This window comes from Triturus cristatus, chromosome 8, assembly GCF_964204655.1.
Source record: "Triturus cristatus chromosome 8, aTriCri1.1, whole genome shotgun sequence".
NCBI classification, from domain to species: Eukaryota; Metazoa; Chordata; class Amphibia; order Caudata; family Salamandridae; genus Triturus; species Triturus cristatus.
Window position 1 is genome coordinate 1269459466 of NC_140591.1, and position 13577 is coordinate 1269473042.

At 46.8% G+C, this 13577-nt stretch overlaps 1 protein-coding gene across 3 annotated transcripts in view; it reads left to right on the forward strand.

Moving 5' to 3' along the window:
• Positions 1–13519, forward strand: part of CCDC181 (coiled-coil domain containing 181) — a 376110-nt gene extending 362591 nt beyond the window's left edge. For all 3 annotated transcript variants that reach the window (XM_085622985.1, XM_085622987.1, XM_085622986.1), the window contains 2 exons: positions 3565–3719; positions 13176–13519. In XM_085622985.1, coding sequence (XP_085479111.1) covers positions 3565–3719; positions 13176–13338 — 318 coding nt within the window. In that variant the 3' untranslated portion in view covers positions 13339–13519. The remainder of the gene's footprint in view (positions 1–3564; positions 3720–13175) is intronic.
• Positions 13520–13577: the final 58 nt, after the last annotated feature.

The following is a 13577-nucleotide window of genomic DNA, read 5'->3' on the forward strand; positions in this document are numbered from 1 at the left end:
GTGTTTTATTCTATCAGACTCGCAGCATTTCTTTCTCTGACGCGTTTCGGCTGTATGATCAACCTTGTTCACAGGTGAGCCGAGTAATAGTGCAGGGTGATGTAGGCCTTAAATCCCATTAAACATGTGACCTTCTGTTCAGAAAATACAGTTCCCACATTGCACCTGAAATGTAAATGCATTCTGTGTGAGTACACTATCACTTTTTGTTTTGCTTAATAGCATTCAAAACATCACGTTATTGTGTAGTCCTAGTGCACATAACGTTCAATTACATTGACGGAGCCACACTACAGAGATGGGGCTCCCAGCAAAAGGAGGGGTAGTGGGTGGGGCGTGTGTGTGTTTGTGTGTGTGTGTTTTCTTTTATAGCAGTACCATATTTTCATAGTATAATGTGCTAAAGTGTTTCTTCAATTGTTTACATATTTAAATATGCACAAAAATGTGTTTAGTAATAATTAGCATGCTACTTAAAAAAAACGCAGTTCATCGTTCACTGGTATAAAGATATAGAGAAATTTATATACAAAAATGTTAACCTTACAAACAATTTCTGGGATACTGCAGTAGTCCTGCTCTTCTTTGTAGTTTTTCAAAACAAATATCTAGAAACTTATAAATATTTTGCTCTACCTATTACAACTTTGCTAAAGTGGTAATATTTAGGACAAAAATACCAAACCTAACCTTGTTCACTATATAAAACACAATTTTTATTCAATTGCAGTTTAAATATCATGACATCACCAAGTGTTAGTGAAAACAGAAAGAGGACTGCGTTCTACACCTATTTTTGGTCACCATCTTATAACATGCTTCTCGCTATCAAAACCAGGTCATTGTTTGTGTGATTTTACCACATCATTTGTCTTACTATGAACACAAATCACAGAAAGGGGCAAATTCATATCTGCTGCATATTCTGATTATTCAACTCGCTCGTGAATAAACACAGCACAGTTTTCAAATACATCATTAGTATTGTATCCATGTCAATACATCTGGGTACAACAGGCCGGTGGTTCATCCCAGATTAAAATTTTCAAATCCTAAAATACAAAATAAAGAACAGTGCCTTATATGCACCTTCATCGGAGCTCCCCAACAGTAATACAGGTAGTGGAACCCCAGTGGGTCCACACCTCACTTCAGTGGTACGTATTTATCTAATTTAATCATAAATGGAAATTCGTATTACATTTATCTGCTTAATTCCTCATAATGCCCAAGTGGGCTTATAAAGGAAGCAATCATATTGTTGACTAAAATACATAAATGTGTTAAATATACATTGTTTCAAAAGTTTTCCATTAAAAATCTTATTAGACTTGCTCGCGTAACAACACAACGCTTTTACCCAACAAACAGTTGGAGGGGTGGGGGGGGGGGCGAGATGGTTCTGAGTTCCAGATATAAAAGGTTATTCATCTACGAAGGTCTTATGTATCAAAGAGAAATATTGGGCAGAAATGGGTTTGTTCTACACCACAGATGATTGATATAAGGCGGCAGAGAAAGCAGTTTGTGTAATTAGAGTTTGGCTAAAGAAATTCAACAAGATATGGGAAGTATGAGTGGACTATACAGACTCAATTGATTTATAAATATCACACAAAGGGTTTAGACTTAAAGTGTTGAAACATAAGTGTCTACCTATGTATGATGTGAGCTGGTTCTCTATGACAACTGTTTTGTTAATTGCTAAAGTACTTATTTCTGTCATGTGTCATGTTGAGATGTGTCACTATGTATGTATTGCAATCCTGATTGAACATTAGTTTCAATATACTAACGAACGACCCACACAAGCCCATAGTTTTGGTCTGAGTCTTATATATATTTCAGTTGTTGGCAGGAATATATCGATAAATTGTCATAAAAAAATATTTTATTAAACACCTACAATTAATTTGAGATTGAAGATCTCAGGATGGCACATCTTCTGGCAGCTTATTCGTCTGGGACTCTCTCACGCTTGGCAAAGCAGGCCAATATGGTTCCCAATCCCTGCTATCGCTTTCTAGGACCTTTGGTATCCAAATACACTGCCTTCACTGGGTTCAAAATTCTTTGTATTCAGTATTTACACTGAGTTGAGAAAGCAATGCTCTTCCTTCTCCAAAGATTCAGGGTGGGGGCGGGGGTACACAACCCTACGATTAGTATCCTTGAGGATTTCATCTCATCCAGTTGCCTAATTTTGATTCCTGTGTGTACCGTCGAGTTGTATACACAGTCCTTGAACACCTGAGACCTCTGGCCTTCTTTTTCCTTTGGTGGCACTCTGCTTCACTAAGTTTGCAGGTAAACCACCACACACTGTATCACTCAGCAAACCAGCAGGTCTTCAGGAAGCATGGGCAGACTATCCAAATCAAGGCAAGTCCACCCCTACCTTACACTTCTGCCACCTCTCCTCTGTGCCACACCATGACCAACCACACAAGTCCCCATTAGCATCCAGATCTGCAGGGGAATCTCGTACACAGTTACTGGACTCCCCGGTTGCCTCTATGGTGTGTCACGAGGCAGAAAGAGCTGTTTGCAGGGACACTGCCATGTTGACACTCCGAGGACAATGTGTCCCATAGTAGACCAGCTGGAAGTTTGGTGGGTTTCGTCAGGCAGAAATCTCAAAAGGGGCTTTGCAAACTCCGCTAATCAATCGCCAGCAGCTTTAATTCTGACCCACACTTTATGCACTAAGTGATAGCCGAAAGAATAAAGCTCCAAAACAGTGCTTTGGAATGCCAGCTATCTTGAAGCCCATCCTCATTAAACACTTTAGAATAGTTATTAAACCCACAATGTAGCAGCAAAGCTTCTGGGCACACTGCATGCCCACATTGAGTGTGAGCATCCTTTCAGAACACATCTGCAGACGTTACAAAGTTAAGATGTAGAAGGGTGTTTTCCAAGAGCATCAGGAAGCTGTTGACTTCGTCCTTGACACACCTTCACTTCCACCTCCACATATTTATATGGTGCTGTGTCACACCTTCAGCCTCTGGACTGTGCGGATTTGCATGCCACTTGGCTGATTATCTTCTCTTGGTGAGGGAGCCAATCACTTAATGTATTATTTCACCCGCTTTTAAACCTTGAATGTTAGTGTTGATTTTAATTTCCTGTCTTCTTGATAATATAGACTTCTATTGTGCTTTTTACCCCCCTTCTCTCAGCAAGAGCCTGGTTCTATCGAATCTGTATTTTAAGTACTCAATTTGTACATATGTTAAGAAGCAAACTTGTCTGAGATGTAAAGCTACACTCTTTAACTAACAAAGGACACCAGTTGGAATGAGGATGTTCACGATTTGTTTACCCTTCAGGAAGATAACGTTCATTAAGCTAATGACAGTGTTCAAGCTGGGCAGTAGGAGGAGATGTAGCTACCCACTCGATGAATTCGGAAATGCATTGGAGTGAAGTCGTTTCTGCAAATTTTGGAAAATGAGTTTTGAAACTATTGCCCTTTGTGTAAGAAACGCATTCAAACATGTAATATTACATATTTGTAATATGAAAGAGATAGTTTCTCAAACATATTTGTGTTAACAGAATGGCGAAAGAGATCCAGACGGTGCTTATCAAGTATGGCTCAGGAAAAAACAGACGGAGCAGCTGAGAGAAAAGCAGATGGAAGAATTAAAAAGGCAAGAAGAAGAAGCAGGCAGCATGCATGGAAAAGAAGAGTGTGAACAAGCATTCAAACAGTAAGTTGCTCTTACTTATTGCAAATTGTGACTTATATGTTTATTGAAGCAGTGGTGGTTTAGTTATGACATAATCTCTTTTATTTCTTTAGTAAAGTGGTCCATGCAGGTAAAACCTGCTTCAGTGTACGTGTGAACCCTAACAGTACAAATGTAGAACAGAGATCGACAACAATGTAAATTATAGCCATAGGGAGTCGAAATCTCAACCCTTATTTTGTTGCTAGGATTTAGGAGCAAAGGGTAAGCTGGACAGGTTGCCTGAATAAGATGGGTTACACTTCATTTCGAAAATGTAGGTTTTGCCGATAGTTCTGCTCATTCTACTTGTCCCAGCGTAAGCACTTCTTCTCCAGCAATGGCTAATCCAGTCCAATAAATATACTTTCCCCATGTAAAAGCAGTGTGTGGTTAGGATCTTTACGCTGTATTGCAGACTAAGGGAGAGCACTTCTGGATGGGTGTAGGGATTTAAGTTATGTATTATGTTTTCTTCTTGGGATCTACATTTAAGGTCAAAAGCACTGAATTGTCCTGCCCATTCATGGAAACTACATACAATAAACATTTTTAAAGCATTTTTTAAACAAAACAATGTAATGGTGACAGCCTATCACAGACAGAAGAGTGAAGAAAAAAAACTCTTTCTTAAAGCTTTTTTAACTAAAATTATGAGACTAAAGAAGGTCAATGTAGCCTTATAGCCTGGAAAACTGTCACGCTGAGCATGTTACATTGTGGCGCATCTCCATCACCGCCAGGGAATGACTGTTCCCTGATGTAGCCGGTGGGCCTCTCCCGCAATGACTTTTCAAGTCGCAATACGTTAAGCAGACTACCGCCGCCGCAAGTCTGGGGGTCACAAGATTGCCAGACTCCTAGTCAGTCCCTTAGTTTCTTGCTCTTAAGTATTGTTAGATGTTAGACTTGGCATCTGTTTGCGTGTTTCCCCTGACTTTTTGCTTTCTGACCTCCCGGTTTTCAATCTGTTTTTTCTGGTTTAGTGTCTCTGCGCACTTTCTCACTGCTGTTCAGTGTTAAAGTGCAAGTGCTGTTGTAAATTGTTGTTATGGATTCGTGTTTCCATGACTGGCTGATTTGATTTACTAGTCAGTCCCTAGTACAGTGCACCTCGTGTGCCCAGGGCCCGTAAATCAAGTGCTGCTAGTGGGCTTGCAGCATTGGTTGTGACACTCACACAAGCAGCCTGTAAATGTAACTCTGGCCTGTCTTTGCAGAGCCTGTGTGCAGTCTGGTACTGCCATTTCGACTTGGCAAGTGTACCCACTTGCCAGGCCTAACCTTCCCTTTTCTTACATATCAGTCACCCCTAAGGTAAGCCCAAGGTACCCCTGTGGGCTGGGTGCAGTGTATGTGAAAGGTAGGACATGCCTTGGTGTGTGTGGCACGTCCTGATAGTGAATTACTACCAATTTCGTTTTCAAATTCTTCTGCCCTCAGCACTGGGGACTGTGTGTTTTGTGCTGCACCAGAAGAAAAAGCAACCAGACGCCGTCTACAACCCCGCTGCCGACTACATGTCCTGAAGGCACCACAGAAGGCACCGTAACCCTGGTCTCCCCGACGACGCCACCTCACACCACCACGGAGCCGCTGCTTGCACCGAGACCTGTGGGCACCACAATCAATCAATCAATCACTGCATTTGTAAAGCGCGCTACATACCCGAGAGGGTCTCAAGGCGCTGGGGAGGGGGGGGTGCTACTGGTCGAAGAGCCAGGTCTTGAGGAGTCTTCTGAAGGCCAGCAGGTCCTGGGTCTGTCGTAGGATGGTGGGGAGAGTGTTCCAGGTCTTGGCGGTGAGGTAGGAGAAGGATCTGCCGCCGGCGGTGGTTTTTCGGATGCGAGGGACTGTGGCGAGGGCGAGGTTGGCTGAGCGGAGGCTTCGGGTGGGGGTGTGGAAGCTGAGTCGGTTGTTGAGGTAGGTGGGTCCGGTGTTGTGCAGTGCTTTGTGTGCGTGGATCAGGAGCTTGAAGGTGATCCTTTTGTTGACGGGGAGCCAGTGCAGGCCTCTCAGGTGGAGTGTGATGTGGCTGCGGCGGGGGACGTTGAGGATGAGTCGGGCTGAGGCGTTCTGGATGTGTTGGAGTCCTCTCAGGAGCTTGTTTGTAGTTCCTGAGTAGAGGGCGTTCCCGTAGTCGAGTCTGTTGGTGATGAGGGCCTGGGTAACGGTTTTTCTCATGTCGAGGGGGATCCATTTGAAGATCCTGCAGAGCATACGGAGGGTGTTGAAGCAGGACGCGGAGACGGCATTGACTTGCCTGGTCATGGAGAGAGTGGAGTCGAGGATGACCCCCAGGTTGCGTGCGTGGTCCGTGGGTTCCGGGGCTGTGCCTAGTGACGTGGGCCACCAAGAGTCGTCCCAGGCTGATGGGGTGGGTCCGAGAATGAGGACCTCTGTCTTGTTTGAGTTCAGCTTCAGTCTGCTGTCCTTCATCCAGTCGGCTACGGCCTTCATTCCTCTGTGGAGGTTAGCTTTGGCGGTGTGGGGATCTTCGGTGAGGGATATGATCAGCTGGATGTCTTCGGCGTAGGAGATGATGTTGAGGTTGTGTTGTCGTGCGACGTGGGCGAGGGGGGCCATGTAGATATTGAAGAGCGTCGGGTTGAGGGAGGATCCCTGTGGGACGCCGCAGATGATCTCGGTGGTTTTGGAGCGGAAGGGTGGGAGAGGGACGCTCTGGGTTCTGCCGGAGAAGATGTGGTCCAGGCCAGGGCCTTCTCTTGGATACCGGCGTCATGGAGGCGTGCTGATAGGGTGCGGTGGCAGACCGTGTCAAAGGCTGCTGATAGGTCCAGGAGGATGAGGGCGGCTGTTTCTCCTTTGTCCATCAGGGTCCGGATGTCGTCAGTGGCGGCGATGAGGGTGGTCTCGGTGCTGTGGTTGCTGCGAAAACCGGATTGGGAAGGGTCCAGGATGTTGTTAACTTCGAGGTAGCGGGTCAGCTGTTTGTTGACAATCTTCTCTGTCACTTTTGCCGGGAAAGGGAGCAGGGAGATGGGCCGGAAGTTCTTGAGGTCCTTGGGGTCCGCCTTGGGCTTCTTCAGAAGGGCGTTGATCTCGGCGTGCTTCCAGCTTTCTGGGAAGGTTGCTGTTTCAAAGGAACAGTTGGTTGTTTTCCGGAGGTTGGGCGCGATGGTTGCGCTGGCTTTGTTGAAGACGTGGTGAGGGCAGGGTTCCGATGGGGATCCGAAGTGGATGGAGTTCATGGTTTTGATGGTGTCTTCGTCGCTGACGCTGGACCAGACGGTCAGGCGACTGGTGCGAGTGGTAGTCGCAGGGGTGGTGGACTCGGTGGTGGGTGCAGGGGGGGTCGGAGTTGAAGCTGTCGTGGATGTCGGTGATCTTGTGGTGGAAGAAGGTGACTAGGGAGTCGCACAGGTCTTGAGATGGCGGGATGTCGTTGGTGTTGGAGCTGGGGTTGGAGAATTCTTTCACGATGCTGAAGAGCTCTTTGGTGTTGTGTGCGTTGTTGTCTAGGCGGTCCTTGAAGGCGGTCTTCTTGGCGGTCCTGATGAGTTGGTGGTGTCTGCGGGTGGTGCTCTTGAGGGCTGTGTGGTTGTCTGGTGTTCGGTCATGGAGCCATTTCTTCTCCAGCTTCCGACAGGTGTGTTTGGAGATCCGGAGGTCCTCGGTGAACCAGGCGGCTTTCTTGTTGGTGTGGTTGGTTGTAGAGGTCTTGAGAGGGGCGAGGGTGTTGGTGCAGTCGTTGATCCACTGTGTGAGGTTGGCCACGGCGGTGTCTGGGTCGGTGGGTGGTTTCAGGGCGAGGGCGGTAGTCAGTTGGTCCTCGGTGACCTTGCCAAAGCAGTGGCGTGGTAGCTGTTGGGTGCGGTGGTGTGTGGTGGGTTTTCTGAAGGTGAAGTGGACGCATCTGTGGTCGGTCCAGTGTGGTTCGGTGGTGTGGTTGAAGGAGACGTGGGGGCTTGCGGAGAAGATGGGGTCGAGCGTGTGTCCAGCGGCGTGAGTAGGTGTCGTTACGAGCTGTTTGAGTCCGAGGTTGTCGATCAGGGCGGTGGAGTTGGCGTCGTTGTTGTTCTCGAGGTGGAAGTTCAGGTCCCCGAGGAGGATGTAGTCCGTGGAAGCGAGGGCGTGGGTGCTGATGAGGTCGGCGATGGTGTCACTGAACTGAGGGCGGGGTCCGGGAAGTCTGTAGATGAGAGTTCCTCTGAGGGTGGTGTTGGGGTCGGTGTGGATCTGGAAGTGCATGTGCTCGGCGGTGGTGAGGGTGTCATCGGTGTTCATTGAGATTTTGATGGAGTCTTTGTGGATGATGGCGATTCCTCCTCCCACTCCGTTGGTGCGGTCTCTGCGGGAGATCTTGTAGCCCTGTGGGATGGCTATGGCGATGTCTGGTGCTGAGGTGGCGTTCAGTCAGGTCTCCGTCAGGAAGGCGGCATCGGGGGCGGTGGAGTCTAGGAGGTCCCAGAGTTCGATGGCATGCTTGCGAGTGGAGCGGGTGTTGAGAAGGATGCAGTGGAGGTGGTTGGGTTCTCTGGCTGGTGGTGTGGAGGGTTGGATGCTGGTGAATCTGCAGTTCTGGCAGGTGAAAGGCCCCTGGGTGCGTTTTGGGGTGGCCCGGTAGCAGGGGTGGTCTCGTCTGGTGTTGAGTGCGTGGAGGGTGCTTGCGTCGTAGTGCAGTCTGGCGTTGCGGGGTCCAGGGGTTCTGGCACTGGGTGCGGTCCGGGCGCAGACGGGCTTGCCTTAGGCGCGCCTTCATATGAGGGCAGAGGGAGGGAGGAGCAGCTGGGAGGTGGGAGCGGGGCGGCCAATGGGAGTGAAGGGGGCGGGCCGCAGGGGCTCAGTGGCGGGGGAAAAATGGCTGGAAAAGACGGCGGGAGAGGGACAACAGAGCACAGGGGTACAAAAAGCAAAACACAGGGGCACAGAATGAAAAAACAAAGTGGCACAGAAAGCCAAGCGCAGGGGTACAGAATAAAAAACGGAGCGAGCAGTCAGGCGGCAAAAGCGGCAACGGAGGTTCAACCCACAGGGGGCTGCGTGGCGGATGGGGGGAGCGACCTGCCTGGTGACAGGGTCAAAGACCGCACTCTGCACCACCTCGCTTCATGCCTTCGCCCTGCTGTCCCTGACGACACCGCTCCACGCCAACATCGACGCTGCTGCTTGCACCATGGTTCGAGGGCACCGCTTGTAAGTTACACGACGCACCGTCCTCATCCCGCACCTCAGCTATGGCCTGCCGGCGCCATTGACTCCAGTTGGTCAGCGAACAACGGCGCATCAGCAACGACGACGACGCTGCTTACACCGTGACCTGCCAGCACCATGATGAGCACCACATCTCTTCACCCCGCAGCCCTGGTCTCACCAACGCCGCTGGACGACCGTCACCGAGTCGCTGACTGCACCGCGACCTGAGGGCACCGCACCGCTGCACTGCAGCACCCTACGCCTGCCGACGCCAGTACTCCTGACTTTAACCGTAAGGAGTTCGATCTGCAAAGCGTGTGACTTTAAGGGCCCGATGACTCCTGCACCGGCCTCCGGAACCGACCCCTGCAGACGCCAAGCTTACGGAGCTCAACGACAGGTCGCTGACGCCCTGCATTTCTAAAGGTACTGTTCTGCTGGTCTTCCCGACACCGTAGTTGGCCTGCGACACCGCGATCAGACAGAACTGTTTTGATTTGTTGTTTACGACTTCAAGGAACTATATTTCAAGTCTATTTTGATGACTGAAGATTTTTAAGTACTGTATTGTGGATTTTTATCGTTTTGGTCTTATTTTAAATATATAATATATTAGATATTTTACTAAAACTGGTGTGGTGTCTGTTTGACGTGCTTTCACTGTATTACTGTTGGTTATGTGCAAATGCTTTACACACTTCCTCTAAGATAGGCCTGACTGCTCGTGCCAAACTACCAAGGGAGTTAGCTGGGGTTATTTTAGGAGTGTAACTCCCTTATCCTGACTGGAAGGAAGGGTCCCTACTTGGACAAAGGTGCAAACCCTTGCCAACTAGAGACCCCAATTTCTAACATTGGACATGGAGATGCAAGAATGTATAAAGTTAGACAAGAGCGGTGTCACGGAGAACACAGTGGAGAGATTGTCTCTAGTCTCCCGGCTATTGAGAACAGGTTTAGTGCGGATTTTGGCGCATGGTGGCCAATCTCGGAAGGAGACTTCTGATTGTTTGCCACTGACAAAGGGACAGTCGTCCCGAAATGCATTGGGAACCGATTTCAAATGCTCACATTGTATAACATATGTTATTTACGCTGTTAATTTTCTTATATCAATTATGGAAATGTAAACTATGGAATGTTATGCTGTGTATATTTTTCTGAACATTCAATGAATAACATATAAAAACAAGAGAAATAAACTCTACAGTATAAGAGGAAATACATTTGTTTTAAATGAAGTAATTTGTGACGAATAGTCAAAATAGCTGTGCACACTTTAGTCCAAGTTGCCTGTTGGAACTCAGCCACTGTCATAACATTGGACATTGATAGTTGGAGACGCTATGCAGATCATTTAGTTAAAAATGTGGTAACATTGGGGGTCATGGACAGCAGCGCAAAGGGGTGGTCATATTTCCGCAGATCTTCTGGACCGATGCTGTAATATCCTTTATCATCCTTCTTCTGCACATGACACTGGCTGCTGCTCATTGCTAAAAACTGCCCACGACACCCGCCTTGGGGAGATATGCCATTAGGACTACTGGGACCCCGTCCTTTGGGGTTTTTCAGACTTCGGCCAACCAGCCCAAAAGGTTTGTGCCATGTCTCTCTACTTTCTGCCTCCGTGTCTAGGATGTGGCCTTTCAGAGCAGAGTGGCTCCTTCCCCTCTGTCACAGATAGGTATGAGAGCCTTGACTTTTATGTTGAGACATGATTGTGCAGTGCAGAGTGGCAGAAGCTGGTTCAGGCAGGCAATACTGGAGGAGTGACACTGCCTCCCGCTCCCCCCTTGAATAAACAGTGATCCCAGTAGGGAGAATCCTGGAGGCCTCAGGAGGACTACCAGGGAAGGCCGGCAGAACCTATAAATGGCCTAGCTGGATCCCATGACAGGGACTAAATATATAGCCGATGCCCGAGAAAGAAGAGGACTATAGTTGAGATGGAGCTCAGTCTCGTATATAGAATAGCTGACATTGACTACTATCTATAGGGGGTTACGTGGACTGAGCTGCGAGCTCCCAGAAACAGTCAGAGGGTGAACCACCTCTTCCTCGGCTGCACTACTACTACGGTGGAGATGCGAATTTGCCTGCTACAAGACCTTTCAGCACACCGTGGGAACCCCCATTTGTTTAGGCAACTGGTGGGTCTGTCTGGTGGACATATCGAGGCCCAGACTTCCAGGATGCAAGCGTGAATATTCTGCATTGCTGCCCCTCAAGATGGTTAAGGATAAAATGAATACATTTGCTAAACCCATTCAGCCTAACATGAACCCACTAGTATTGCTGGCACTGTTGTCAACCCAAAAATACCTAGCAATAAGACAAATGCAGAAGGAGTCTGCTCAAATACCGAGATGATTTTTCAGGCCATTCATTCCAGCTGTTTGGTCCTCAAAGAAAAAATAGACAGGGTGGGCGAAGATGGGGCCAACCCCACGATAAGATTTACGCAATACTACTGACAGGGTAAAAATAGCAGAAAACAAACTATATATCTAACTAGAAGACATGGATATAACTCTGCACAAGACGGTACAGAAGTTACAAAACATCACAGGAGAAAGGCAGTCAGAATTGAAGATGTGAAAGACCGTTCCAGGCAGAATAACTTGCACCTCACTGGTTTCCCAGAGGGCTGTGAAGGCCCTCAGCCAGAAAAATGTCCAGTGGCTTTACTTAGGTTCTTTTTACTTGCACATCAGGCCTCTACACGTTTCCTGCTTGAAAGAGTGCAGAGTGCACCGAGCCTTGATGTAGCAGCTCCTGCCTGGAGCCCGGAGCACCCTCCAAAATTTTGCCTTTTTGCAAGAAGTTTTTTAGCTGGGAAAGGATTGCTTTCTTACAGTTGTGTACAATTTGTGCCTGATTTTATGAAAAGACCCTTCAAGAAAGGGTTTTTCGCAACATGATGCAGTTAGGATATTTCTAGTAAGTAAACAACAAAAGAGGAGAGAGCCGGTCAAAATGTAAAGAAACTGGGAGCCAAAGAGAAGAAGACAGATTCAGCCCACTAGGTTGAGACAAATCCCATCAGCCCACCGTTTTGGCAGAACATAATCATCTGGGAGTAAGGTGGATCAACTCATTGCAGTGCACCCTATTTCAGGGGAACCATCACTGTGTATATGCAATGAGTTTGCAATCTTCCAGATAAAAAGTCATAAAACATAGTGGTACTGAGAAAGATATGAGATGCAGTGCAAAACAGAAGAGAAGTGTATTAAAAATGGCTACCTGATAACACCACCCAACTTTATTCGGTGCCAAGATTAAAAAAGCAAGTGAAAAACTGATACTTTGATAAGAACATCACCATGACAATACCCTACCAAAATCAAACAGTCATTGATTCGGCTTGGACAAGGAGAGTGGTACCGACGGATAGAGCGGGGCCTCAGTACACCGAACAGTTGCCGGGTGAGGTGAGGCGTACTCCCACATAATGCTGGGAACACTCTGACATCCCCTAAACTACTGGACAAATCAATGACTGTTTGATTTTGGTAGGGTATTGTCATGGTGATGTTCTTATCAAAGTATCTTTGTAAACACATATTTCTGCAGTAGCATTTTACATACATGGTCCTGACGAAAGCCAGGTAACTGTAACCTTTTGGTTGAAACATGTCGACCTCTATTGCTATATGATAGTTATTTTTTCAAACTATCAGTTTTTCACTTGCTTTTTTAATCTTGGCACTTTTGTTGACACCGAATAAAGTTGGGTGGTGTTATCAGGTAGCCATTTTTAATACACTTCTCTTCTGTTTTGCACTGCATCTCATATCTTTCTCAGTACCACTATGTTTTGAGACTTTTTCTCTGGAAGATTGCAAACTCATTGCATATACACAGTGATGGTTCCCCTGAAATAGGGTGCACTGCAATGAGTTGATCCACCTTACTCCCAGATGATTATGTTCTGCCAAAACGGTGGGCTGATGGGATTTGTCTCAACTCAGTGGGCTGAATCTGTCTTCTTCTCTTTGGCTCCCAGTTTCTTTACATTTTGACCGGCTCGCTCCTCTTTTGTTGTTTGTGTAGTTGTTGGGGGTTTGGAGTTTGCCTGGTCGTTAAAGATTATTCCCCTTAGACCCTCCATGAGTGTTTTTTGTTGTTAGTATTTCTAGTAAGTAGCCATCTAGAGTTATTTTTTCATAAAATTGAGACACATTTGCCTTATCCCAGATAATAGCAATAGAATATTTCTAATTATATTGTAGGATGTGTAGATCCCTGCTCATGTGTTATTTTGTATTTTTTCAGGTGGCTCAGGAGAAAAAGGTTACAGAAACGTGAAGAGCAACAGGCGGCCAAAGAACTATCTCGGAAGATGATGATGGAAGCGAGGAGAGCAAGACAAATTCAGAGTTTACTATACTCAATTTCCGACACTAAATCCTTAAGGCTGAAAGACCATTTTATTTAAAATGATTTTGCTGTTTTGAGAAGATTTGTGTATCCTGTATGCTCATAATATTCATTCTTTTTAAAGCATTCATTCTTTTTAAATCTCCTTGAAAGGGAACCAACACTTCTTACTGAGAGCTGTCCTATTCCTATGAAGGAATGCATTTGCAGTTTCCACAAATAAAATATTTATGTCACTCCCCTAGGGTTCTTAATTTGAAAATGCTATGAAACTGGATCACCAAATCAACACCCCCA